Raw genomic sequence first — 27,075 nt, 5'->3', positions numbered from 1 at the left:
GTCTGCATTCCAAATGGTACCCTATTCCCTATATAGTGCACTACTTTTGACCAGGGCACAGGGCTCAGGTCAAAAGTAGTGCACTATATAGGTAATAGGATGCCATTTGGGATGTAATGTCAGTTATAGAAGCAAACACTTCCAGTTCCACATGGAAATACACTTCCTGAGATCCTAATGGTGGGATATACAGAACACCCTAATGGATATACACAAACAGACAACACCTTTCCTGTCTGTGGCCCCCGCTCCAGTCCACAACCTACCTATCAAAACACACACACACACACACACACACACAATCAACTATACCTCCTTCATCCTCACTGTTCTGTCTCCTGTGAGGGGTGATCATGGCCTCCTTCCCTCTCCTCCTCCCTGTTCTCTTTCTCCGTCCAGTGTATCAGGGAGTTCCTGCTCATGGGCTTGCTTCCCACGTCTTAATTTAAACAGACAGAACAACAGCTGAACCCAGGGGAGATCACATCATATCATTTAAACAGACAGAACAACAGCTGAACCCAGGGGAGATCACATCATATCATTAATTTATTTATTTCATTGTATTTTACCCCCCTTTTTCTCCCCAATTTTAATCTTGTCTCATCACTGCAACTCCCCAACGAGCTCGGGAGAGGTGAAGGTGGAGTCATGCGTCCTCCAAAACATGACCCGCCTAACCCCGCTCCTTAACACCCGCCAGCTTAACCCGGAAGCCAGCCGCACCAATGTGTCGGAGGAAACGCCGTTCAACTGCCGACCGGGGTCAGCCTGCAGGCACCCGGCCCGCCACAAGGAGTCGCTAGAGCGCGATGAGCCAAGTAAAGCCACCCCTGCCAAACCCTCCCCTAACCCGGACGACGCTGGGCCAATTGTGTGCCGTCCTATAGGACTCCTGGCTACGGCCGGTTGTGGCACAGCCCAGGAATGAACCCGGGTCTGTAGTGACGCCTCTAGCACAGCGATGCAGTGCCTTAGACCGCTGCGCCACTCGGGAGGCCCCACATCAGATCATTTAAATAGACAGGACAACAGCTGAAGCCACGGGAGATCATTGGCAGAGAAGAGTTGTGTGTTCATGATGTCTTCCATCACCTTGCAGCGTCAGTGCTCTTGTCACGGACTCAGCCGCATCTCTGTATGTTCATGTTGCTGCTTCAACAAGATGGCGCCAGAGGAGATGGCTGGCGTTTTACGGCCCTCTAACCAATTGTGCTATTATGTGTGTTTTTTCACGTTATTTGTAAATTATTCTGTACATAATGTTTATGACCAAAAATAGCTTCTGGATATCAGGACAGCGATTACTCACCTCGTATTGGAAGAATATTTTTTCTTCAATGAGTCAGACGCGAAGGATATTCTACAGACACCCGACAAGGCCCAAATCCCCGTCATTTGCATGAAAAAGAGACTGAGATATCGTGGACGTAGGTTGGGGTGCCCTGTAAGGATCCGACGGCGAGCGAGTAATCTGCCTCTCCATCAATCCTATTAGCCAACGTACAATCATTGGGAAACAAAATGGACACCTAAGATCAAGAATATCCTACCAACGGGACATTAAAAACTGTAATATCTTATGTTTCACCGAGTCGTGGCTGAACGACGACATGGATAACATACAGCTTGCGGGATATACGCTACATCGGCAGGATAGAACGGCTGACTCCGGTAAGACAAGGGGTGGCGGTCTGTGTATATTTGTAAACAACAGCTGGTGCATAAAATCTAATACTAAGGAAGTCTCGAGGTTTTGCTAGTGTAGTGTATTAGGATTATGTCTTTGTTAATGTTTTTTAGCGGAACTGAAAGGATGTTTATTTTAGTTCAAAAGTAGCCATTTGTAGGGTGACGCCCCAGGGGAGACAGGTGATTGGACAGCAGAGGGAGCAACCCATATTTTTGCATTGTTTATAAGTATATGCTGGAGGCAGAGGGGGTTGGAACAGACAGATTAATTTGGGACACTGTTTCTCCAGACACTGCAGGTCTGTAAACTTATGCTGAAATCTTGTGATATAAATAAAACTTATAATCAAAGTGCAGCCTAAGCGGACTCTTTGTTTGACAGCAATAAGTACCAGCATCGACGCGATACGACAAATGGGGGCTCGTCCGGGATTGGTCTGCATCTTCCCTTTGTTTCATTCATGAGCAGCGGGGTGACTACCGCTCAAGCCGGCTAAGGTGAGATTTCTCACAAATTATTGGGCGTTAGTTGGTTGGCTGGCTTATGGATGTGCGCTAGTGAAGGTGTACCATGTAAATTACTTGGGTAGATGTGGTTTTGTTGCTGTCGACTAAGGGGTCTGTAATAATTATTCTAAATTTGGGTTACATTGGTGAACGGCGCAAAAGGAGAAGAAATAGGCTTCAATAGGAAGTCTAGAGCAATCGATGGTAGTAAAAGGCAGATATAAAAAGGCAGATATTAAAGGCAGATATTAAAGGCAGATATACATATACAAAATTAGGGCATTGTGAATCTGAAAAGACCTCGAAACGAGGCCATCATAGGATGGGCCATAAAATCCTCTAACGCATTAGGTGTTTGAGGTCAGTCTGGGACTGGGGTTTTTGGAATATATTCTATTGCATGTTACCGCTCAGCGGGTGGTTGACGAAGCATTTTGTTTGATGTAACCTCTCATAGGATTTCCATGAACTCACGGCAGCATAAAGTTAGTGGTAAAGGAAAAATAATTTAGGCACAATGCAGGTTACATTGTCACATGCCACAGGGTAGATACATGCTAAGGCTAAATGCTAATGCTAAATGCTAATTGTGTTGCATGCTAACGTGTGACCTTAGAGGGCCATTGCGATGGAATAAAGCCTCTTAAATTATGTTTGTGTGTGTAGAATTCAGGTTCTATGCGTTGTGAGCTCTGTTAAGTGTTATTGTTTGACTATAAGGGGTAAAAGAGAGGAGCTGTAGCAGAATGCTAACGTTCTGTTGTCTGGAAATCGTATCGTTGAATGTATTGCGCATGCGTTTAATTTTACGACACTACACTACAACACGTTGGAGTTTACGGCACTAGATTATGACACGTTTGTTTTACGGCACTAGACTACAACACGTTGTTTACTAAAACTACAACACGGGGGATTTTGGGTAAATGGGTCATACTTCTGTTACACTGGGGTGCTGCGGGGAGAAACGAACACAGGCGACGTAGAGATTTGGAAATGAATGGAATGGTCTGGGTGTTACGTCGGCTGTTGTTTGAAAATGAAACTATTTGTTGAGATCTATTGAATTTATAAATTAGATATATGTTGACGGATTAAAATAAATAAAATAAAATGACGGATTAAAATAAATAAAAATGTTACTGAGCTATTTATTCCTGAGTTAATTATTGGAGCGAATGTGAGTGGAATATTGAATGCTGGAAATAACTCAGTGAATGTATAAACTTTAAATTCTTGTCTGTTTCTATGCTCTTTTGTCATATGAGAGGAAAAAGGAACGATAGGACGAGAGGAGAGAGAGAGAGAGAAAGAGAGGAGGGGCTGGCGTGTACGTCACGTGACAAGGGGTGACGCGACCGAGGATCGAGTCAAAAAGGTTTTGGTACTGTTCTGTTTACAAAATCTTCCCCTACAGGATATTTGATGTTATGACAATTTCACAGAGGCTTGGCAACAGACTGATCAATTTGAATAAAATTTGCATTTTGGAGTTTCTGTGCATCACTTGGATTGATTGGAGTTGTGTTGGGAATCGAGGACTGACATTATTCTGTAAAATTAAGATAATTGGGTGCTTATAAAGCAAGGGGGTTTATGGGTATTGTAGTCTGAAGTTGACTACTTGCATTTACTTTCCGGATGGGTTGTGGTAAAATAGCCACTAATTGATAAATTGGTAAAATAGGATTTGAAATAAAAAATCTAGCTGTTTTTCATTATTCATAATTTTTTTATTGAATTTTTAATTGATTTATTTTAATTTAAAAAAAAAAATATATATATATATTTTTTAATAGAATTTTTAATATTCATATTTTTGTTGATTGATTTAGTTTATATTAATAATTAAAGGGGGGAAGCCATAGGCTATATAGTCTGAAATAAAATAATTCACAATAAAGGAATATAAAAGGGTTGGTACAATGGGGAAAAACGACATCAAGGCTATGAAGGTAATTACACCTGTTGATATAGTACAAAATAGTAATCCTTTAACTAAAGTATTGCTAGGTTATCCAGCAAATGAAACAAAAGTTGGCCTGACATTGAACAAACCATAGCTAGTAGAGGGAATCTTAACCCTGACGTCATCAACATAATGAAAGTGCTTCTGTCAATTCATAAAGCAGCTCAAAAGAAGGGGAAAAAAGGGAACTACGTAAAGAAAAGAGACAGAGAGCTGGGTGTTCTTAAGTTGTCCTTCATTCTCAAACAAAAACTGATAAAAGATTCCAGCGATAAGATAAACAAAGGTATAGAGAAAATTGTGAAACAAGGAAAGGCGACAGAAAAACTAATGGCAGAAGTTAGTACACCTTTCTCACATACGGATTCAGCAAAAAGACCGCCACCTTATGAGAAGGAAGTAGAGCTTGGGGATGTTTATCCTCAGCTTCCAGTGATCAGCCAGGAGGGTGATTATTGCATCAGAGATGAAGATGAGCGAATAATAGATAGAGGACAAGCAGAAATGACAATAAAAATGAATCCAAAACTCCAGAAGTAAGAAAAACCGAGATGTCTGGAAACTAAGAGAAGAATGAGGTTCGGGAAGATAAAGATGAAGATACAGAAGAGAAGGAAAACTGCTGAGAAAAGGATGCCAAGAATTGGAGGAGAAGAATACATTGAGGCCAAGAAGCTGAAGAAAAGTAAGAAGATGATGGAAGATGATATTTCGAGGACAGAACTTAGAATATAACCTTTTGAAGAATACTGATATGTCAACAACAAGAAAGAGCAGGACCAAGAAACTCTCAGAAAACTCAATCAAATACAACTGGTGGAGAAGAAACAAGCTTTGGTTATGAAGAATCAGAGTGAACCAAATCAACAATCACTGCCATAGCTTCAACTGAACAAGGTCAAATGCAATTGTATCAGCCACCAATGGCGGTACCAGTTGTTTCATATCCACAGCCAGTTTCTGGACAGACACAGAATTGGAGAGGAAGAGGACGAGAAGGCTTAGGAGGAGGAAGAGTTAAGCCATACTTCCAGCAATCTCCAGAAGACTGTTATAATTATGGACAGGTTGGTCACTTTACCTGTTAATGCAATGCGCAAGGAGAAAACAACAGAGGACATTTCTGAGGAAGATAAAAGAGCAAGTGAAGATCACCTGTTCTCTAGGTGAACCCTTAAAGGATTCTAGAGTGCCTAGAAGATACGAAGGGGGGTGTCAGCTGATAGCACCGATTAGAGAAGAAGAGAAAATATCTAACAATTGAAGTAAAAACAAAGGACTAGGAGAGGTGAATAGTGGAAAAGCTTGTATCTGTGTTGAGCCTAAAGAGGTTAAACATCTCATTATGTAAAATTAACTAATTAGGATAGGGATTTGAGGTAGTAAAACAGCTGATTACTCTTAAGGAACCAATTGGGCTCTGCTATAAAAATCAAAGACAAATTAAAATAGACATACTAATATTAGAACATATACCTATTGCATTGTTGGGAAGAGATGCATGGTGTAAATTGAACTGTACAATAAGATGTACACTAAACGGCTGTCTGGTAGAAGATTTTAAAAGAATAGGGTTTTTGGGAATCATATTTGCTTGAAGATAATATCATAGGAAGGATGATAATCTATTAGACTGCCTATTAGACAATCTGTCTCAAAAATAAAGTTAAAAGGGGTGACTGTTATTCTTGGTTACATTCCCACACCAAGAGGGGAAGGAAATTTCAGACTAGGCTAAAAGATGTTTAGTCGTTTGCCAAGTCTGTGTGTGAAGAAGTCAGAAGCAGGTGGGGACTTCCCAATCACATATTCTAAAATTGGTGGTAAAGGGATTTTGTGAATAAATCAGTGGAAAAAGGTTTTTAAAAGTTAGGAGAAAAGATTAGATTAAAAAGTTAAGAAAAACTAGGGTTGAAAGAACTCTAGGAGAGTAAGCTAAGTTTCAATGTTAGTTAGTAGGAAGAGAGAGAGAACTAGTGGTGATAGATGGAAATACAAGTAAGGAGTTAAAAGTCTTAGGGAGAATGGATGAAGTAACAACAAGGGCATTAACACTTCAGTCTATTATAACAACAGTGAGAAGCAATTTAACTCTTTCAACATTGATAGTTATTAAAGCCATAAATATATCGCATTTGATTACAAGGGAACCAATAGCTCCAGCACCAATTTTAGAGGAAAAGACTGTTATTAGGGTTAGGATGAGTGATCCAGCTCATCTTCATTGTAGATGTGAGAGATGGAGTGGAGAGGGGACGTTCCTCCCACATGGAGAGATAATTATGGAGAAGAAGTATTGTTATCAGGACCAGATGTAGAAGCTGTTGAACCTAGTCAAAGGAAGTATATTTGGTACAACAATATGAAGTGGAAGAGGGTTATGAGTGATTGTTCACTTATTTTGTGTAATGTTACAGAGAAAGATCAGGGAGAATATATGTGTACTTATCTAGTGCAAGCATTAAAATTTGTTCCGGTTAAGAATTATTGGTTAAAAGGCTATGTAATTCGTAAAGTGACGCTTATAATGGAAGAGTTGAAGTCTGTTGAAGCTTCCACAGTCACCAAAGGAGTTCAGGAGAAGTATATTACAGTAGTCACTCCAACAGTAAATAATACACAGAGGATATCGGTAGCTTTCCCACTAGAAGTAGTTAAGGGTGTTAATACATCAACTAAATCAACTACTTTAATGGTAACTTTGAAAGGGATTAATGGTACGACGGCAATAACAAATGTAGGAAGTATGACACAGACACAAACAACAACTTTTCTGAAATGATACGGATGGAGAGTGCTGTCAATGGTAGTAAGGATAGGGTTAAAATAGGAGAGCAGATAGTGGTAGAGAACAATATAGATTCATCTGAAATAGTGAAGGATACTATCATGGAGGTACAGGATGAGGTCTTTGATTTTAATGACAGACAAGGAGAGGTATCTGATCAGTACCGCTCGTTAGGGAAGAGAGAAACTAAATGGAAGGCATATGGGTTTGATTCTTCTGTTGTGAAAATTAAAGATGGATGGGCAGGTAGGAATCTTTGGTTCCAGCAGCTAGCTCATTCTGTAAGATCAGTGAGGAATCTTGAGGGTCCATGTCTGTTGAGAATTCCAGAACAGATAAAGTAATGTCATTGTCAAAACATTTGTTTAGGCCTAGGTTTAGGTGTTCTTGGTTAAATGAATTACCCTATGTGAATTTGTAAGATGGTAAGGAAAATCAGGTAACAGCGAACCCTGAAGCATTGGAGGTGAAAGCAGTGAGTGTCACGGTCGTCTTGTAGTGAAGTAGACCAATACGCAGCGTGTTGAGCGAACATGATTGACTTTATTTTAATAACGCACAAAAACCAAAACAATAGACGACTCGTGAAGTCCACAGTAACAATGACCGTAAAGGAACAAAAACCCACAACACCCAAGGGAAAACACACAGTTTAAATATGGCTCCCAATCAGAGACAACCAGCCGACAGCTGACACTCGTTGCCTCTGATTGGGAGTCACACATGCAAACATAGACATAGACAACCTAGAAACCCAAACAAAGAAAATGAACACATAGAAATGCACACACCCTGGCTCAACATATAGAGTCCCAGAGCCAGGGTGTGACAGTGAGATCTAAAAGTTGTTTTTGTTCTAATAAAACATATGATGGAAAGGGTATGTTCATGGGAATATCAGATTGTGATGATTATATGATGACTTTGGGTAAGCATGAACATAAGGTTAGAGATGACAAATATAATGTAACTTTTTATTTACCAGTTAGTAAGAAGAGCAGGACTTTGATGGTGAAAGATCAGCTTTTGCCTGGCAATGTGACTATTGGGAATTTTAGAGATATTTGGTGGGTTTGTAGTGATAAAGCATATATATTATTACCCTATGGATGGACAGGATGTTGTTACATGTCAACGTTGAAGCTTCCATATGAGGCTTTTACCATTAAAAGAGGGGTAGCACCGGACACAGATAAATCTGAAGCTAGGGTTGAAAATAGGGTGAAAAGAGACATGGCGACATTTCATAGTCTTGAAGCCTACCATTGGAGGATAAGTCTAGGAGAGAAGTGGGGACTGGGACTTTTTCCATGGTATGGTGTAACATTTTTGGCAGATCATATTGATAATATTACCTATACTTTGCAGGGGTTTGCGAATGAAACAATAAGAGGGTTTAACCTTCTGTCAAATACTCAAAGAAGTCACAGACTGACGCTGTTGAAACATGACATGGCTCTTGACTATATTTTAGCAAAACAAGGTGGCTTATGTTTGGCTATGAATCTGACGGGGGATGATTGTTATACTTAGATCCCAGATAGTTCCGATAATATCACGAGTGTTATAGATGCGTTGAAGAATATAAGGGATGCGTTTGGTAGATCTGAAGGAGCTGGATGGTCAGCGAAGAGTTGGTTGCAAGATCAGTTAGGCCCAGTAGGAGCAGTGATGGTTCAGATTTTAGTTGCAGCTCTGATAGCGCTGTGTGTGATGTTTTGCTTTTGTACTTTGTTACTGACCTTTGCGAAAGCTATGATATTAAGATGGGTTGGAGTAGTGATGCCGGGAGACAACACTCAGATGCCGTTGTTGACTGTTCCTGATCTGGATGAAGATGGACAAGGGGGTCTGGATGGAGTATTAATGGATAAATATCCTTTTTGATTATTTGATCATTTTTCAATTTTTTTTTCAATATTAGTGTGATTTTAGTATGATGTTATGAATCAAAGGGGGGGAAATAGGATAATGTGATTCATACATCATTTATATATCATTTTTATATTCTTAGTTGATATTTCATTTTTTATATTCTTAGTTGACATATATAATTTTTATATTCTTAGTTGATATTGATGTTTTAATTTGAAAGTGTTTGTTTTGCAAAAGATACTGTTTGGTCTTTTCTTTTCTTCCAGAAGCATTTGGGGGAATATGTAGAGATTGAAATACTCAAACAAGGACAATATGAAGGGACAATATGAAAGGAGAATGACTGGAGGAGATGGAACAAGGAAGGTGTGGAAAGATTCCGATTCCATCATCGAAGATGCATTGGAAGAGGAGACTACGGAGGAGATTAAGTGTAGTGGACTACATTCCAGTGTCTGCAATGAAATATAGACATATTTGCATGTGTAATACATAATGTGTGTCATTTTCTTAGGTATTAATTTTTGTAGAATGATATTTGATGATTATTGGATACATGTGGGGATCTTAGATGTTTTTGTTTATTTCGTGAATGCTTAGGGACAGGGAGTCTAGGCAGGGAGAGATCCACTGTAGGGTCCGATGGGTTGACCAGCCTTAGAGTGGACATTTTGGATAGTATTTTGTTTGCTGGGGCTTTCATGTGTATTTAATTGCATCATAGTTTCAAATGCATTGATAAAGATTTATGAATACATCGGGAGTACCTAGGTGGTTGCCTGGGGCAGAGGGACCGTGAGAGAATTTTACTGTCTTGATTGATGGATGGAAATCTGGAAAGATGGCTGCCAGACAGTTTTTCGCTCTCACACTCCATAAAGATTTGTTCATATTTCATAGAAAGGTATTTACACTCTAGAGAAAAATGTTTTTTGGTTTAATGTTAAAGATACTCAATAAGATAAATTGTTACTTGTCATAATCCTGTTTTGTTTGTTTTCGAGACTTTTAGTTCGTCTCGAAGGGGGGAATGTAGTGTATTAGGATTATGTCTTTGTTAATGTTTTTTAGCGGAACTGAAAGGATGTTTATTTTAGTTCAAAAGTAGCCATTTGTAGGGTGACGCCCCAGGGGAGACAGGTGATTGGACAGCAGAGGGAGCAACCCATATTTTTGCATTGTTTATAAGTATATGCTGGAGGCAGAGGGGGTTGGAACAGACAGATTAATTTGGGACACTGTTTCTCCAGACACTGCAGGTCTGTAAACTTATGCTGAAATCTTGTGATATAAATAAAACTTATAATCAAAGTGCAGCCTAAGCGGACTCTTTGTTTGACAGCAATAAGTACCAGCATCGACGCGATACAACACTAGTCTGAGGTAGAGTATCTCATGATAAGCTGTAGACCACACTATTTACCAAGAGAGTTTTCATCTATATTTTTCGTAGCTGTCTATTTACCACCACAAACCGATGCTGGCACAAAGATTGCACTCAATGAGCTGTATAAGGCCATAAGCAAACAGGAAAACGCTCATCCAGATGTGAGTAAGACTTTTAAGCAGATCAACATTCACAAGGCCGCAGGGCCAGACGGATTACCAGGATGTGTACTCTGAGCATGCGCTGACCAACTGGCAATTGTCTTCACTGACATTTTCAACATGTCCCTGACTGAGTCTGTAAAACCAACATGTTTCAAGCAGACCACCATAGTCCCTGTGCCCAAGAACACTAAGATAACCTGCCTAAATGAATACCGACCCGTAGCACTCACGTCTGTAGCCATGAAGTGCTTTGAAAGGCTGGTCATGGCTCACATCAACACCATTATCCCAGAAACCCTAGACCCACTCCAATTTGCATCCCGCCCCAACAGATCCACAGATGATCTCTATTGCACTCCACACTGCCCTTTCCCACCTGGACAAGAGGAACACCTACGTGAGAATGCTATTCATTGACTACAGCTCAGCGTTCAACACCATAGTTCCCTCAAAGCTCATCACTAAGCTAAGGACCCTGGGACTAAACACCTCCCTCTGCAACTGGATCCTGGACTTCCTGACAGGCCGCCCCCAGGTGGTAAGGGTAGGTAACAACACATCTGCCACGCTGATCCTCAGCACGGGGGCCCCTCAGGGGTGCGTGCTCAGTCCCCTCCTGTACTCCCTGTTCACCCATGACTGCATGGCCAGGCACGACTCCAACACCATCATTAAGTTTGCCGATGACACAACAGTGGTAGGCCTGATCACAGACAACGATGAGACAGCCTATAGGGAGGAGGTCAGAGACCTGGCCGTGTGGTGCCAGGATAACAACCTCTCCCTCAACATGATCAAGACAAAGGAGATGTTTGTGGACTACAGGAAAAAAAAGAGGACTGAGCACGCCCCCATTCTCATCGACAGGGCTGTAGTGGAACAGGTTGAGAGCTTCAAGTTCCTTTGTGTCCACATCACCAACAAACTATCATGGTCCAAACACACCAAGACAGTCGTGAAGAGGGCATGACAAAGCATATTCCCCCTCAGGAGACTGAAAGGATTTGGCATGGGTCCTCAGATCCTCAAAAAGTTCTACAGCTGCACCATCGAGAGCATCCTGACTGGTTGCATCACCGCCTGGTATGGCAACTGCTCGGCCTCCGACCGTAAGGCACTACAGAGGGTAGTGCGTACGGCCCAGTACATCACTGGGGCCAAGCTTCCTGCCATCCAGGACCTCTATACCAAGCGGTGTCAGAGGATGGCCCTAAAAATTGTCAAAGACTCCAGCCACCCTAGTCATAGACTGTTCTCTCTGCTACTGCACGGCAAGCGGTACCGGAGCGCCAAGTCTAGGTCCAAAAGGTTTCTTAACAGCTTCTACCCCCAAGCCATAAGACTCCTGAACAGCTAATCATGGCTACCGGACTATTTGCATTGTCCCCCCTCTTTTACGCTGCTGCTACTCTGTTTATTATCTATGCATAGTCACTTTAACTCTACCCACATGTACATATTACCTCAATTACCTCGACTAACCGGTGCCCCCGCACATTGACTCTGTACCGGTACCCCCGGATATAGCCTCCCTACTGTTATTTTATTTTACTGCTGCTCTTTAATTATTTTTATTTTTTATTTTTTACTTATCTATTTTTTACTTAACACTTTTTTTCTTAAAACTGCATTGTTGGTTAAGGGCTTGTAAGTAAGCATTTCACTGTAAGGTCTACACCTGTTGTATTCGGCGCATGTGGCAAATAAAATTTGATTTGATTTGAACCATTTCATTTCTCACATTCCTATCCACAACATGTCATGTGGGCGTGGCCCTGTGCAAAGGCAGCAGGGTGTCTCCTAGACAACAAGGTGCTGGTTCTGGCAGAAACAACTGAGTGTCCAACATTACAAATCTAATCTAAAGACTCACTGATTTGAATATCAGAAATGTGTTCCTTAAAAACTGTTGTGTATGTCTTTAGTCCAGGTATTGAAGGGCAACGACGACTACCTATGAAAATAAAGACCACATAAAGAGGTCATAAACAAGTGAGTGAGTCATAAGGGATGATTAAAGAGAAGAGCAGCGTCTGGGTCTCCTGATGATGATGGTGATGATGATGATGATGCGTCTCATGCCTGTTTATGGACAAACTATGCTGGAAGTCTAGCTGTGCCAGAGAGAGCTCTGAGACTGAGCACACAGATAAACACACACACACACACACACACACACACACACACACACACACACACACACACACACACACACACACAGTCTTGTATTTGTAACCAATTAAGGACCCCTCTTAAATACCTACCTTTTGAGGGCTATGCTTTCCAGACATCATAGGAGCACAGAAATTACACTCATGAGTTTGAAAAAAAATCTATAATCAGGAAATCACTTAAAGTGACTTACTCCTTGAAAAAAGTACACTTGAAATTTTACCACCTAATTGAGACCGTACATTGCATTATAATGCATTGCCATCAGCCATGAAGGGAATGCCGCCTATGAAATCTATGAAAGCATCCAACTGCCTGCGTTGCGCCTAAAGGAAGCGTACAATAATTACAGTTTTTCTCGATTGTTTACACACATTTTCTGAAAGCATGCCTCATATTCTCAGAACTCTACACACAAATCAAAAAACACACACACAATGGGAAAAACCCATCAATTCTCCAGCAAAATGAAACTTTACATTCAAAACCATGTTATTTCTTATCAAAATTGTATTTTGTTTTCAAATGACACACACAAACCATCATATGAATAGACATTTATAAGAACCAGTTGAACACTGATGTGCTCAATGTAAAACACTATGATGAATGGAAAACACTTCTTCTCCATTCATCATAATGACTTAGGCCTTTTTTTGGTTCAGTGTTGCCATTACTACAGACAGTACATACATAAGTGTGTTGTAAAATATTTGAGAATATTGTTTTTATACTCAGAACACACAAATACACGGTAACAAATATATTTCATTTTTCCCACAAAAACAATGTACACAGTGTACATCCCATTCCCAACCAACACAAAGTTATACATACAGTGGTTTACATACAAAACAGAATAATTTAATGTATACAGTTACAGTTAAAAATAAATTACAAAATTACAAAATAAATATGCTGCATCCTCTCTTCTGTTGCGGTCTGGCCACAGCACCTCATCCACATCACAAGCAATGTTTTCCCTGGCCAAGCAGCGGGGGATATATCGCCTAGCATGGCGATTCCAGCAATGAAAAGCATCAGCTGCTATATCTCCACATGCGTCTTCCATAGCTTGGAGAAGAGGTATACGCGTTTGTGGATTTCGGTCATACACTTTCCATCTCCAGGCAGAAAAAAATATGGAGGGAGATAAACAACTAAAAAGCGTGGGTGGGCAGTGAACCAGTTACGAACCAGAGCAGCCCTGTGGAAACTTACGTTGTCCCAAATGACAACGTACCTGAGCTGCTCTGGGCCATCTACCTGATCTGGTGGAATGAGTGTGTTGTGTAGGAATGTGATCAGATGGGCGGTGTTGTAGGGGCCAAGGGTAGCATGGTGATGGATGACGCCGTGGTGGGTAATCGCTGCACACATTGTGATGTTCCCTCCGCGCTGGCCAGGGACTTGAACAATGGCACGCTGGCCGATGATATTCCTTCCCCTCTTTCTTCTTTTTGTGAGGTTGAATCCAACCTCATCAATGAAGATGAACCGGTGCTCCACTGCACCTGCTCAAAGTTGGCTGTACTCTTTGCCCAGCCTCCCTCATTGTTAGACCATGGTTGACCACATGATCAACCAAAGTGGCTCGGATCTCATCAGAGATTACGGTCCTTGGCCTTCCTCGTCCTCGTCCTCGTCCTCCCCGTCCTCCTCCTCATACTCGCACTCCTCTGGCTCTGCCGCTGTTTCCAATATTGGCATCCATTGCTCCAAAACAGAAGAGCTCACCTGTTGCCCTTTTATGCTAAATCTCTGATTGCTAATTGTAAAACTGTGTGACGGGTGTTTGCCCATGTGATGAGTCAGTGTGCATATTTGAATGGCAGTGTGTTCATTGTGAAAACAATAGATTTTCTGTATGAAAATTGTGCCAAATGCAAAGATTTGTGTGTAGTGTTTTGAAAAAAGTGTGTTGTAGAACTGCAATTTGAGTGTAAAGCAGGAATTGTGCTTGTAGTTTAGCAGAATTGGTTCAGGGGGTTGGTGCATGAGTTACATGTTGTGGTCATTGTGTCTCAAGTACAAGTATTTGTTTGTAAGCAATTGAGAAAAACTGTAACAAGTTTAAATTTAAATCGATTTTGGTTTGTTTCTAGTGTAGCAGGTAGAATGCCACAATGATGCGACACGGATGGCAACGCAACGGCTCTAGTGTAGTTTTTCTGTAAAGTATTTAAACTGGAACAACCATTTCAGTAATGGATTCAATATATCCAAGTAACAGATGAATAGTTTAGGAAAATGTTTTTTATTTTTGTCTAACATTCAAAGTCATCAGCAGGCTTCCAAACTTGAAAAACCCTTGAAGTATTCAGGAGAACCTTAGTCACTCCAAAGGTGAACTTGTTTTTCAACCACTCCACAAATGTCTTGATAACAAACTATAGTTTTGGCAAGTCGGTTAGGACATCTACTTTGTGCATGACACAAGTAATTTTTCCAACAATTGTTTACAGACAGATTATTTCACTTATAATTCACTGTATCACAATTCCAGTGGGTCAGAAGTTTACATACACTAAGTTGACTGTGCCTTTAAACAGCTTGGAAAATTCCAGAAAATGATGTCATGGCTTTAGAAGCTTCTGATAGGCTAATTGACATCATTTGAGTCAATTGGAGGTGTACCTGTGGATGTATTTCAAGGCCTACCTTCAAACTCAGTGCCTCTTTGCTTGACATCATGGGAAAATCAAAATAAATCAGCCAAGACCTCAGAAGAAAATAAAATTGACCTCCACAAGTCTGGTTCATCCTTGGGAGCAATATTCAAACGCCTGAAGGTACCACGTTCATCTGTACAAACAATAGTATGCAAGTATTAACACTATGGGACCACGCAATCGTCATACCGCTCAGGAAGGAGACGCGTTCTGTCTTCTAGAGATGAACGTACTTTGGTGCGGAAATTGCAAATCAATCCCAGAAGAACAGCAAAGGACCTTGTGAAGATTTTGGAGGAAACAGGTACACAAGTATCTATATCCACAGTAAAACGAGTCCTATATCGACATAACCTGAAAGGCCGCTCAGCAAGGAAGAAGCCACTGCTCCAAAACTACCATAAAAAAGTCAGACTACGGTTTGCAACTGCACATGGGGACAAAGATCGTACTTTTTGGAGAAATGCCCTCTGGTCTGATGAAACAAAAATATAACTGTTTGGCCATAATGACCATCGTTATGTTTGGAGGAAAAAGGGGGACGCTTGCAAGCCGAAGAACACCAACAACATCTCAAGACATCAGTCAAGAAGTTAAAGCTTGGTCGCAAATGGGTCTTCCAAATGGACAATGACCCCAAGCATACTTCCAAAGTTGTGGCAAAATGGCTTAAGGACAACAATGTCAAGGTATTGGAGTGGCCATCACAAAGCCCTGACCTCAATCCTATAGAATATTTGTGGGCAGAACTGAAAAGGCGTGTGCGAGCAAGGAGGCCTACAAACCTGACTCAGTTACACCAGCTCTGTCAGGAGGAATGGGCCAAAATTCACCCAAATTATTGTGGGAAGCTTGTGGAAGGCTACCCGAAATGTTAAACAATTTAAAGGCAATACACTCAATTCATTTTTGGTAGGATCTAAACTTCTGACCCACTGGGAATGTGATGAAAGAAATGAAAGCTGAAATAAATCATTCTCTCAACTATTATTCTGACATTTCACATTCTTAAAATAAAGTGGTGATCCTAACTGACCTAAGACAGGGAATTTTTACTAGGATTAAATGTCAAGAATTGTGAAAAACTGAGTTTAAATGTATTTGGCTAAGGGGTATTTAAACTTCCGACTTCAACTGTAAATATGAAACATTCATAAGAACTTAAAATAAAGCAGAACCGAGTTCTCTCAGGAACCTTAAGAACTAAGGAATAACCATTTAAGAACCTTAATTTCTCCAATGTAATACAAGCTAAGAAACCCAAAGAAAACAAAAGTGACATTCAGTTGCTAGCTACTATATAAGAAATGAAAATTTGGATAGAGCAGAACCCTAGTCTACACTTATTTTCTCTGATCTGCAATTATTCTGTTGTGTACATAGAACTTCACCGCTCTCCAGTCCCTGTTTACTAGTGCTTGGGGAGAAGCAGCAATGCATTTCTCACAGTCTTGTTTTCCAGGCGTTTTTCCCATTCTGATAAAATTCATCAAGGAATCTTCAACTGCATCCACCTCTATTGTCGACCAATACCTTTTTGTTCCTTTGGCACCTTTGGAAAGAGATTGCATTATACATGACTACATTATGCCACACATTTTTTTATTTTTTATTAAAAGGTTGACTACAATGAACTTGAACCTCTCTTTCTATTAACTCTACAAGGTTGCAGATATATATTCAGAGTGTGATGAAGTTAAGCTAACAATCCTAACTAAATAACTACATAGATAAGCGTGTGAGAGAAGAATGTGCAATGCTGACATCAAGGCAGACTCAATCTGTATGGAATCTAAACCCAACAATCTGTTTGCAATGTAAACCTTCTAATAAAAGCAATACGTATTCAATCAAGTTCCCTACCTCCAAGAAAATCAATCTAAAGTGTGGTAATCCTTCTGTGTTATCATCTATCCTGACACACTAATTCCAGATCTAATGTCTTGACTTGTGTACAATCCAAACTCAACCGTTCTGTGCTGGCATGGTTGGAAATACACTAACTGATGAAGACAGAATTGATCTGGACCAGCACAGTACAGCCATAAGTTGACACTACAGAGTGAAAATGCACTGAATGAAGGTAGCAGGAAACATGCTTACCGTGTGAGCCTCTCTTTTGTCCCAGCTTTCCCTTGGTCATTGGCTGTTTGGCCCGAATTGCTGACATCTCTCCTGGAAAATATCAGTGGAAAACATGTCATTTTTGAACAGTACATTGTAATTAAGAATAGGTCCATGTGTATATAAGGTATAGGCATACCTGTCAGATTTCCTTCATAGGATTTTTCAGACGACTCCTCTCTCTCAGAGTCACTCTCTGATGCGCAATCAGTGGCTGCAGCATCCATTTCTTCAGACATAACAGTTTGTAAAAGACAGCCAAAAGAAGAATGGTAAATTGAGGCAAGTTAAATCAGTGCATAACAAATAAGAGTCAGCATTTTTTGCCAGAGTGAAAATGCACTGAATGAAGGCAGCAGGAAACATGCTTACCGTGTGGGCCTCTCTTTTGTCCCAGCTTTCCCTTGGTCATTGGCCTTTTGGCCTGAATTGCTGACATCTCTCCTGGAAAATATCAGTGGAAAACATGTCATTTTTGAACAGTACATTGTAATTAAGAATAGGTCCATGTGTATATAAGGTATAGGCATACCTGTCAGATTTCCTTCATAGGATTTTTCAGACGACTCCTCTCTCTCAGAGTCACTCTCTGATGCGCAATCAGTGGCTGCAGCATCCATTTCTTCAGACATAACAGTTTGTAAAAGACAGCCAAAGGAAGAATGATAAATTGAGGCAAGCTAAATCTGCGCAAAACAAATCAAAGTGTAAACATTTTGCCATTAAACTAAACACTGGGGGTAAACTTACCACTGGGACTGATGGTTATTTGATCCAGAGTTTTCCCCTTGAACTCTGCCAATCTGCCCTGTTCACACGCCATCAGTATTTTACTTATTTTTGCCAACTGAAGCGTTCCCTCTGGAAGACGGTAGAACTTTCGATGAATCCGAATGTCGTGACCCAAGAAGTCAGCAAACTGGTCCTGTTCTGTATCATTGAGATTTAACACTCTGGAGAGGGTGGCAACCTGTTTTCGTAGTTTAGTTGATGACAATGCTTCAGGTAACTTGGCACCACATTGTTTGGCATAGACGCGGATGCAGTCATTCCCTCGAAAATGTGTATCATATCCTGGCCTGGCAAATAAGTAGATATTACCTTCGCTCACTCCACATGAGCACCGCTCTTTGATAAGCAGCTCTAAAGATTCCACCATCACTGGAGTGAGGATTACAGGCACCTTCCTGCCACGCTTCCCACAGGTTTCGATGCGTTCAAAATGCGCACAGAGCAGTCTCTCAACCTCTGTTAGCGCCACTGCAACATCTTTGTTAAGTGGGGATTTGTCCCTGGAGTGAAATGTTGCCACAGACATCTTTGACACCTCTCCCTCTCTTTTCCTGTTGAAGATAATAATCTGAGCCAGTATCACTTTTGCTAGATTGCACCATTTTCTTGAGGTTTTCTCATCGCACAGTTGGTTGTAGTATTGTTTCTGCTTTTCATCTAAGTACATGTGCATTTTTTTAACATCATCTGCTAATGGAATAAGCTGCGGTGCGTTCCATTTCCTCTGTTCAAGTGTACGATATGCAGCAGAAGAGATCATTTCATTCCAGCGAAGACGGTAGATGCCTTGGAAGTCTCGGACTAGCTTCAACTTTTCTTCATTCTGGGTAATAAGAGCTTCACCCTCCATGACGTCTGCAATTTTCTGGATGCTTTGCCCAAGCTTTGTGGCCAAGGTTGCTTTTTCAAATTTGTTTGTCTTTTCATCAAAGCCAGTCACTTCTTTGACAGCTTTTATGATGTGGTGGAAGTGTTGTGGGTTGATATAATCCTTCATCTTTTTCAGTGGTGTCACCTTTCTACCTTTAATCACGAGTCTCCCTAGTTCTCGCAAAGTTTGACGAATGTGCTGGTGTTGTGAGGGGTTCTCCCCTTTCTTGTTGTACATTTTTTCACCCAATGCCAAGATGTATCTGTCTTCTTTTACTGCATGGGCTACATCATCTTGAGCCATGTTACTCACAAGTTTCCAGACCTTCTCGCTGACTCCTTTAGCAACCGGTTGAGCACTAGCACAGAGTGCCTGGATTCTGGTTTTGCCAGGCATCTCCTTACGAACATTTTGTGCTAGTGTGCACCTTGCCACATGCCTCCACATAGATTTGCGTTTAAAGAGCCCATGGCAGGCAAAACAATGCTGATAGTCCTGGTGATTGCTCTTGTCATCACTTGTTTGCTTACATGGTACCAAAACCCCCTTTCCTTCTTTAAGTGCCTGAATGTTGTGTGCCCGATTCCCCTTCTTGCGAAGGAGATTCAGCTGAAGTCTCCTAGCTTTTGACTTCTTTGCAAACTGAAGTGCAGTAGCTACTTCCATTTCATCCCCATGTTTATGTTCTAAATGACGGGCGATTTTGGATTGCGGTTGCTCACAAAACAGACAGAAGTGCTTTTTTTGGTGGTACTTTTTGGATCCATCTACTTCTGAGACATTCATTACAAGCAATGATTCACTGCTAGTGTTCGACTTTGGGGAACTAGTACATCTCTTATAAGTATTTTCGTATCGCTTCATTCTCTTGAGTTCTGATTCTCCATTTGAGCTGTTTTCTTCTGAGGAACTTCTGCATCTCTTGATAGTCTTCTTGTATTGCTTCTTTCTCTTGACACCCGCTAATTTATCTGAACTGTCTCCCTCTGAGACTAGATCATCGTGTTTACTGCTGTCCACCCTTGTCTTTGGTTCTGAAAATTCAGCGGAATCGTCTTCCTCTGATGACCTTGGGACATAATCATCTTCACTGTTGTCAATGCTGGTTATTGAGTCATCAGTCTTGTATCCAAGCATAGCTTTGGTCAACTGTATTGAAGAAAAAAAGTATATTGGATAACTAGACAGATAACACAGAAAGTATTTGGACACCGGCACATTTTGATTAGTTATGGCTCTGTGCTCCTCTAATTTAGATTTTGTTATAATACAATGAATATAGGATGAAAGTGCAGACTTGCCCATCTTTGATTTACAAAGCTGATTCACAAGAACTTACAGTATGTGCTGGTGTTGAATGACACTTTAACTTACGAATATGCTGTCTGTTCTGATCAATGGCGGTGCATCATCCAACACATGGACTTTCGACCCAGCGGTACTGGCAGCCTCAGAGGTACTGGCAACCTCAGTGTCTGACATCTAAGGATACAATAAAATGATATTAGTCATGTGCAAATTAGGCAATAGGATATTATAACGATTCAACCATCCCCAGTATCCTCACTCTAAACAATTGACAAACCTGAGCTTCTGGATTTATAATTTCCTTTTCAAATCTGGCCTCACAAGTTGAATGATGTTTCTTTAGAGTTTCCATGCGTCTTCTTAGCCTCTGCAGTGCCTTTGTAAAGGAAGACAAGTTACAAAAAGAATAGTTGAGACTTAATAGAATGACATGATTGCTCTGCACACAACATCGGGGATGGGCTGGGGGACACCAATGACTGATATCATTGACTAATAGAGGTCCAACAAACATCTGTTACAATTTCCTTTTTTAAGACTACTTTCAAGGTAAAACAGCAAGCATAAGCATAACATAAGCAGATTATGCAAGTTCCTGGATACAACTGAAACTGAATCTGCTTTTATGGATAGACTAAAAGAGAATCAGTTTGAGTGGTTTGGCTAAAGCAAGGCAAGCATACTCTAAATACTAGGCGAAGCAGAAAAAACTAGGCTAAGCCTTAAAACATACCGCATTGGTTGCTTTGTATGTTCCTGGACTCTTATCTTCCATTTTGTTTTCGATCTTTAAAAATGAGTGTAGGGAATAAGGAGATATGTGAATATGTGAATGTCCATGCTTTTCAATAACACAATCTGGTCACTTATTTCTTATTTTCTTTCACATATTTCTTATTTTCATCCAAATTATTCCAACGGAAAAAATGGTCTTTGGGTAAGGGCTATAAAAAACAGGTGCAACTTAAATATATTAATTTAATGAGGGGATTTAATTAAATATTTTAGCACACATGCAGGCTTATAGCTTGACAAAACAGATGAAAATGAACTGGCTTTTCTAGCTAGCTTGTAAACCAATTCAAGTTACATTAGCAATTTTATTTTCCAATGCATGTAACATTGGGTTAACCACAATGTATTGATGTATTCTGAATCAAAGACATGTTTACCAATTATGCTAAACTTATTAGCTAGCTTGCCACCATAGCTAGCATCATACAAAAAAAAAGAAGCTAGCATCGTTAGCATCGCTAGCACGCTAACCGTTAGCTAGCACGCTAACCCTTAGCAAGCAGTAAATAAGTATAAGGTAGAAACATGCAAAGTAACAATTGCATATGTATGAATTGTTTGGATAAGCCTACCAATTTCAATCTGTCATGACGCAGTACATCTGACACAACATTGTCAATGCATGTTGGATTCCACCGAAAGACATATGTGAGCTAACATTAACTAATTAATAATAAAGACAACGGGAACATGCATTGCTTGCCAATACACCAAATACAAATTCAATTTTAGCTAAACTATTGGTTAGCAGTTTAGTTAATAGCTTACCTTCTTGCATGAATTCAAACATCTGCAACCATCCTCCTGTTCCTTAAAAATGTGCTGCACAGCTACTTTAGAGGTGATTGTGCTCATGCAGAGACAGGCTTGCCAGATCAATTACGAATTTCTAGGAAGTCAACGCAAAACCTGCCTTCAAAGCCTGAAAACTAGCACAATTTCAGCAGATTACAGGGAAATTAATAGATTTTTTTAAATGCCATGTTGGTAGTTGCAATATAGAAGTAGTATAAAAACTTGCACCCAGCGACCAAAACTTTTCACCTGCGGCAAAGTTTCCAAAGTACCTCAATAAACAACAAAAAAATGCATACATGGCAACCCTGGGCAGAGATGTGTTGACCTGTGAAACTTTTGGTAGTTTGGTACTTTTGTGCACTCTGCAGAAGTCAGATATTTGTGGCTAATGTTAACATTCTGTGGAGGTCAACTGATCCTAGATCTGTGAAATGGTTGACAACAACACAGTTTATGTTTGTGTTAGAGAGCACATAACAGGCCTGTCTGAACTTAATTTAGTCATTTGAAATCACATATTTTAATGTTAAGCTTTGATTTGTAACACTAAATGTTTTGTCAGTGCATAGTAGTCTGCAAGACAGTCTGTGGAACATTTTCATATTAGTGGTACATTTGAGTGAGAATTTGAGCTAGCAGTTGGAAATTTGATACATTGTATGACACACCCTACACTACAGCCAATCAATGATCAGCCTCCCATCCCCTTCTCTGCTCCCTTCCCCCACTCTGCTCCACTCCACCAAGTCATACATTAAAGCCAAATAGAAGTTTTAATGAAGAAACCGCTATAGACTATACAGAAGTCAGATATTAGTGGCTGCTAACATTCTGTGGAGATCAACTGCTCCTATATCTGTGAAAAGGTCTACAGCAACAACACAGTTTATGTTTATGTTAGAGAGCACATTACAGGCCTGTCTGAACTTAATTTAGTCATTTGAAATCACATATTTTAATGTTAAGCTATGATTTGTAACACTAAATGTTTTGTCAGTGCATAGTAGTCTGCAAGACAGTCTGTGGAAGATTTTCATATTAGTGGTACATTTGAGTGAGAATTTGAGCTAGCAGTTGGAATTTTGATACATTGTATGACACACTCTACACTACAGCCAATCAATGATCAGCCTCCCATCCCCCTCTCTGCTCCACTCCACCAAGTCAAACATATAAGCCAACTACAGTGGGGAGAACAAGTATCTGATACACTGCCAATTTTGCAGGTTTTTCTACTTACAAAGCATGTAGAGGTCTGTAATTTTTTATCATAGGTACACTTCAACTGTGAGAGACAGAATCTAAAACAAAAATCCAGAAAATCACATTGTATTATTTTTAAGTAATTAATTTGCATTTTATTGCATGACATAAGTATTTGATACATCAGAAAAGCAGAACTTAATATTTGGTACAGAAACCTTTGTTTGCAATTACAGAGATCATATGTTTCCTGTAGGTCTTGACCAGGTTTGCACACACTGCAGCAGGGATTTTGGCCCACTCCTCCATACAGACCTTCTCCAGATCCTTCAGGTTTCGGGGCTGTCGCTGGGCAATACGGACTTTCAGCTCCCTCCAAAGATCCAAAGATTTTCTATTGGGTTCAGGTCTGCAGACTGGCTAGGCCACTCCAGGACCTTGAGAGGCTTTTTAAGGAGCCACTCCTTAGTTGCCCTGGCTGTGTGTTTCTGGTCGTTGTCATGCTGGAAGACCCAGCCACGACCCATCTTCAATGCTCTTACTGAGGGAAGGAGGTTGTTGGCCAAGATCTTGCGATACATGGCCCCATCCATCCTCCCCTCAATACGGTGCAGTCGTCCTGTCCCCTTTGCAGAAAAGCATCCTGGACATGCGCTGGCTTGAGCAGGGGGACCTTGCGTGCGCTGTAGGATTTTAATCCATGATGGCGTAGTGTGTTACTAATGGTTTTCTTTGAGACTGTGGTCCCAGCTCTCTTCAGGTCATTGACCAGGTCCTGCCGTGTAGTTCTGGGCTGATCCCTCACCTTCCTCATGATCATTGATGCCCCACGAGGTGAGATCTTGCATGGAGCCCCAGACCGAGGGTGATTGACCGTCATCTTGAACTTCTTCCATTTTCTAATAATTGTGCCAACAGTTGTTGCCTTCTCACCAAGCTGCTTGCCAATTGTCCTGTAGCCCATCCCAGCCTTGTGCAAGTCTACAATTTTATCCCTGATGTCCTTACACAGCTCTCTGGTCTTGGCCATTGTGGAGAGGTTGGAGTCTGTTTGATTGAGTGTGTGGACAGGTGTCTTTTTTACAGGTAACGAGTTCAAACAGGTGCAGTTAATACAGGTAATGAGTGGAGAACAGGAGGGCTTCTTAAAGAAAACTAACAGGTCTGTGAGAGCCGGAATTCTTCCTGGCTGGTAGGTGATCTTATGTTACTTATGTCATGCAATAAAATGCAAATTAATTATTTAAAAATCATACTTTGTGATTTTCTTGATTTTTGTTTTAGATTCCGTCTCTCACAGTTGAAGGGTACCTATGATAAAAATTACAGACCTCTACATGCTTTGTAAGTAGGAAAACCTGCAAAATCGGCAGTGTATCAAATACTTGTTCTCCCCACTGTATAAGTCTTAATGAAGAAACCGCTATAGACTATACTGAAGTCAGATATTTGTGACTAATGTTAACACGATATGGAGTTCCTTGGTGTCCACATCACCAACGAACTATCATGGTCCAAACAAACCAAGACAGTCGTGAAGAGGGCACGACAAAGCCTATTCCCCCTCAGGAGACTGAAAAGATTTGGCATGGGTCCTCAGATCCTCAAAAAATTCTACAGCTGCACCATCGAGAGCATCCTGACTGGTTGCATCACCGCCTGGTATGGCAACTGCTTGGCCTCCGACCGCAAGGCACTACAGAGGGTAGTGCGTACTGCCCAGTACATCACTGGGGCCAAGCTTCCTGCCATCCAGGACCTCTATACCAGGCGGTGTCAGAGGAAGGCCCTCAAAATTGTCAAAGACTCCAGCCACCCTAGTCATAGACTGTTCTCCCTGCTACCGCACAGCAAGCGGTACCGGAGTGCCAAGTCTAGGTCCAAAAGACTTCTCAACAGCTTTTACCCCCAAGCCATAAGACTCCTGAACAGCTAATCATGGCTACCCGGACTATTTGCACTGCCCCCCCACCCCATCCTTTTTACGCTGCTGCTACTCTGTTAATTATTTATGCATAGTCACTTTAACTATACCCACATGTACATATTACTTCAACTATCTCAACTAGCCGGTGCCCCCGCACATTGACTCTGCACCGGTACCCCCCTGTATATATAGCCTCCCTACTGTTATTTTATTTTACCTCTGCTCTTTTTTTCTCTACACTTTTTTTGTTGTTGTTTTATTTTTACTTTTTTGTTAAAATAAATGCACTGTTGGTTAAGGGCTGTAAGTAAGCATTTCACTGTAATGTCTGCACCTGTTGTATTCGGCGCATGTGACCAATACAATTTGATTTGATTTGATTTGATTTGAACTGATCCTAGAGCTGTGACTTACAGACTTTATAAGTGCCTAAGACCAACACTAATATATATATTGCGGTTGGCTAAAGACTCAAGTATGATGGTGGGGTGGCCAAGCCCATCTTGTTTATGAACTTTATGGGGCCTAAGCCCATTCTTAATACACTGCTCAACAAAATAAAGGGAACACTTAAACAACACAATGTAACTCCAAGTCAATCACACTTCTGTGAAATCAAACTGTCCACTTAGGATGCAACACTGATTGACAATAAATTTCACATGCTGTTGTGCAAATGGTATAGACAACAGGTGGAAATTATAGGCAATTAGCAAGACACCCCCAATAAAGGACTGGTTTTGCAGGTGGTGACCACAGACCACTTCTCAGTTCCTATGCTTCCTGGCTGATGTTTTGGTCACGTTTGAATGCTGACGGTGCTTTCACTCTAGTGGTAGCATGAGACGGAGTCTACAACCCACACAAGTGGCTCAGGTAGTGCAGCTCATCCAGGATGGCACATCAATGCGAGCTGTGGCAAGAAGGTTTGCTGTGTCTGTCAGCGTAGTGTCCAGAGCATGGAGGCGCTACCAGGAGACAGGCCAGTACATCAGGAGACGTGGAGGAGGCCGTAGGAGGGCAACAACCCAGCAGCAGGACCGCTACCTCCGCCTTTGTGCAAGGAGGAGCAGGAGGAGCACTGCCAGAGCCCTGCAAAATGACCTCCAGCAGGCCACAAATGTGCATGTGTCTGCTCAAACGGTCAGAAACAGACTCCATGAGGGTGGTATGAGGGCCCGACGTCCACAGGTGGGGGTTGTGCTTACAGCCCAACACCGTGCAGGACGTTTGGCATTTGCCAGAGAACACCAAGATTGGCAAATTCGCCACTGGCGCCCTGTGCTCTTCACAGATGTAAGCAGGTTCACACTGAGCACATGTGACAGATGTGACAGAGTCTGGAGACGCCGTGGAGAACGTTCTGCTGCCTGCAACATCCTCCATGATGACCGGTTTGGCGGTGGGTCAGTCATGGTGTGGGGTGGCATTTATTTGGGGGGCCGCACAGCCCTCCATGTGCTCGCCAGAGGTAGCCTGACTGCCATTAGGTACCGAGATGAGATCCTCAGACCCCTTGTGAGACCATATGCTGGTGCGGTTGGCCCTGGGTTCCTCCTAATGCAAGACAATGCTAAACCTCATGTGGCTGGAGTGTGTCAGCAGTTCCTGCAAGAGGAAGGCATTGATGCTATGGACTGGCCCGCCCGTTCCCCATACCTGAATCCAATTGAGCACATCTGGGACATCATGTCTCGCTCCATCCACCAACGCCACGTTGCACCACAGACTGTCCAGGAGTTGGCGGATGCTTTAGTCCAGGTCTGGGAGGAGATCCCTCAGGAGACCATCCGTCACCTCATCAGGAGCATGCCCAGGCGTTGTAGGGAGGTCATACAGGCACGTGGAGGCCACACACATTACTGAGCCTCATTTTGACTTGTTTTAAGGACATTACATCAAAGTTGGATCAGCCTGTAGTGTGGTTTTCCACTTTAATTTTGAGTGTGATTCCAAATCTAGACCTCCATGGGTTGATACATTTGATTTCCATTGATAATTTTTGTGTGATTTAGTTGTCAGTACATTCAA

At 41.4% G+C, this 27,075-nt stretch overlaps 1 protein-coding gene across 1 annotated transcript; it reads right to left on the bottom strand.

Moving 5' to 3' along the window:
- Positions 1-15,198: 15,198 nt before the first annotated feature.
- Positions 15,199-23,114, bottom strand: LOC311109576 (uncharacterized protein). The gene is made up of 10 exons (XM_084152499.1): positions 21,885-23,114; positions 21,055-21,108; positions 20,599-20,697; positions 20,388-20,495; positions 18,101-20,162; positions 17,883-17,972; positions 17,723-17,794; positions 17,490-17,579; positions 17,330-17,401; positions 15,199-16,778 (listed from the first exon to the last, which is right to left on the bottom strand). The coding sequence occupies exons 1-10, from the start codon at positions 21,969-21,971 to the stop codon at positions 16,570-16,572; spliced, it is 2,943 nt and encodes a 980-aa protein (XP_084008625.1). The 5' UTR covers positions 21,972-23,114; the 3' UTR covers positions 15,199-16,569.
- Positions 23,115-27,075: the final 3,961 nt, after the last annotated feature.

Source organism: Coregonus lavaretus (assembly GCF_964263955.1).
Source record: "Coregonus lavaretus genome assembly, chromosome: 35".
NCBI lineage: Eukaryota > Metazoa > Chordata > Actinopteri > Salmoniformes > Salmonidae > Coregonus > Coregonus lavaretus.
This window is presented reverse-complemented; position numbering and strand designations above follow the sequence as displayed.

What these genes read in the sequence shown, in the direction of transcription:
- LOC311109576 (XM_084152499.1), bottom strand. Translation starts at nt 21,971, where the DNA reads ATGAGCACAATCACCTCTAAAGTAGCTGTGCAGCACATTTTTAAGGAA. An exon ending in TTATAAATCCAGAAGCTCAG is followed by an intron (nt 20,496 to 20,598) that starts GTTTGTCAATTG and finishes TTGTATCCTTAG; the next exon opens with ATGTCAGACACTGAGGTTGC. An exon ending in ACAAAAGAGAGGCTCACACG is followed by an intron (nt 16,779 to 17,329) that starts GTAAGCATGTTT and finishes CTCTTTCCAAAG; the next exon opens with GTGCCAAAGGAACAAAAAGG.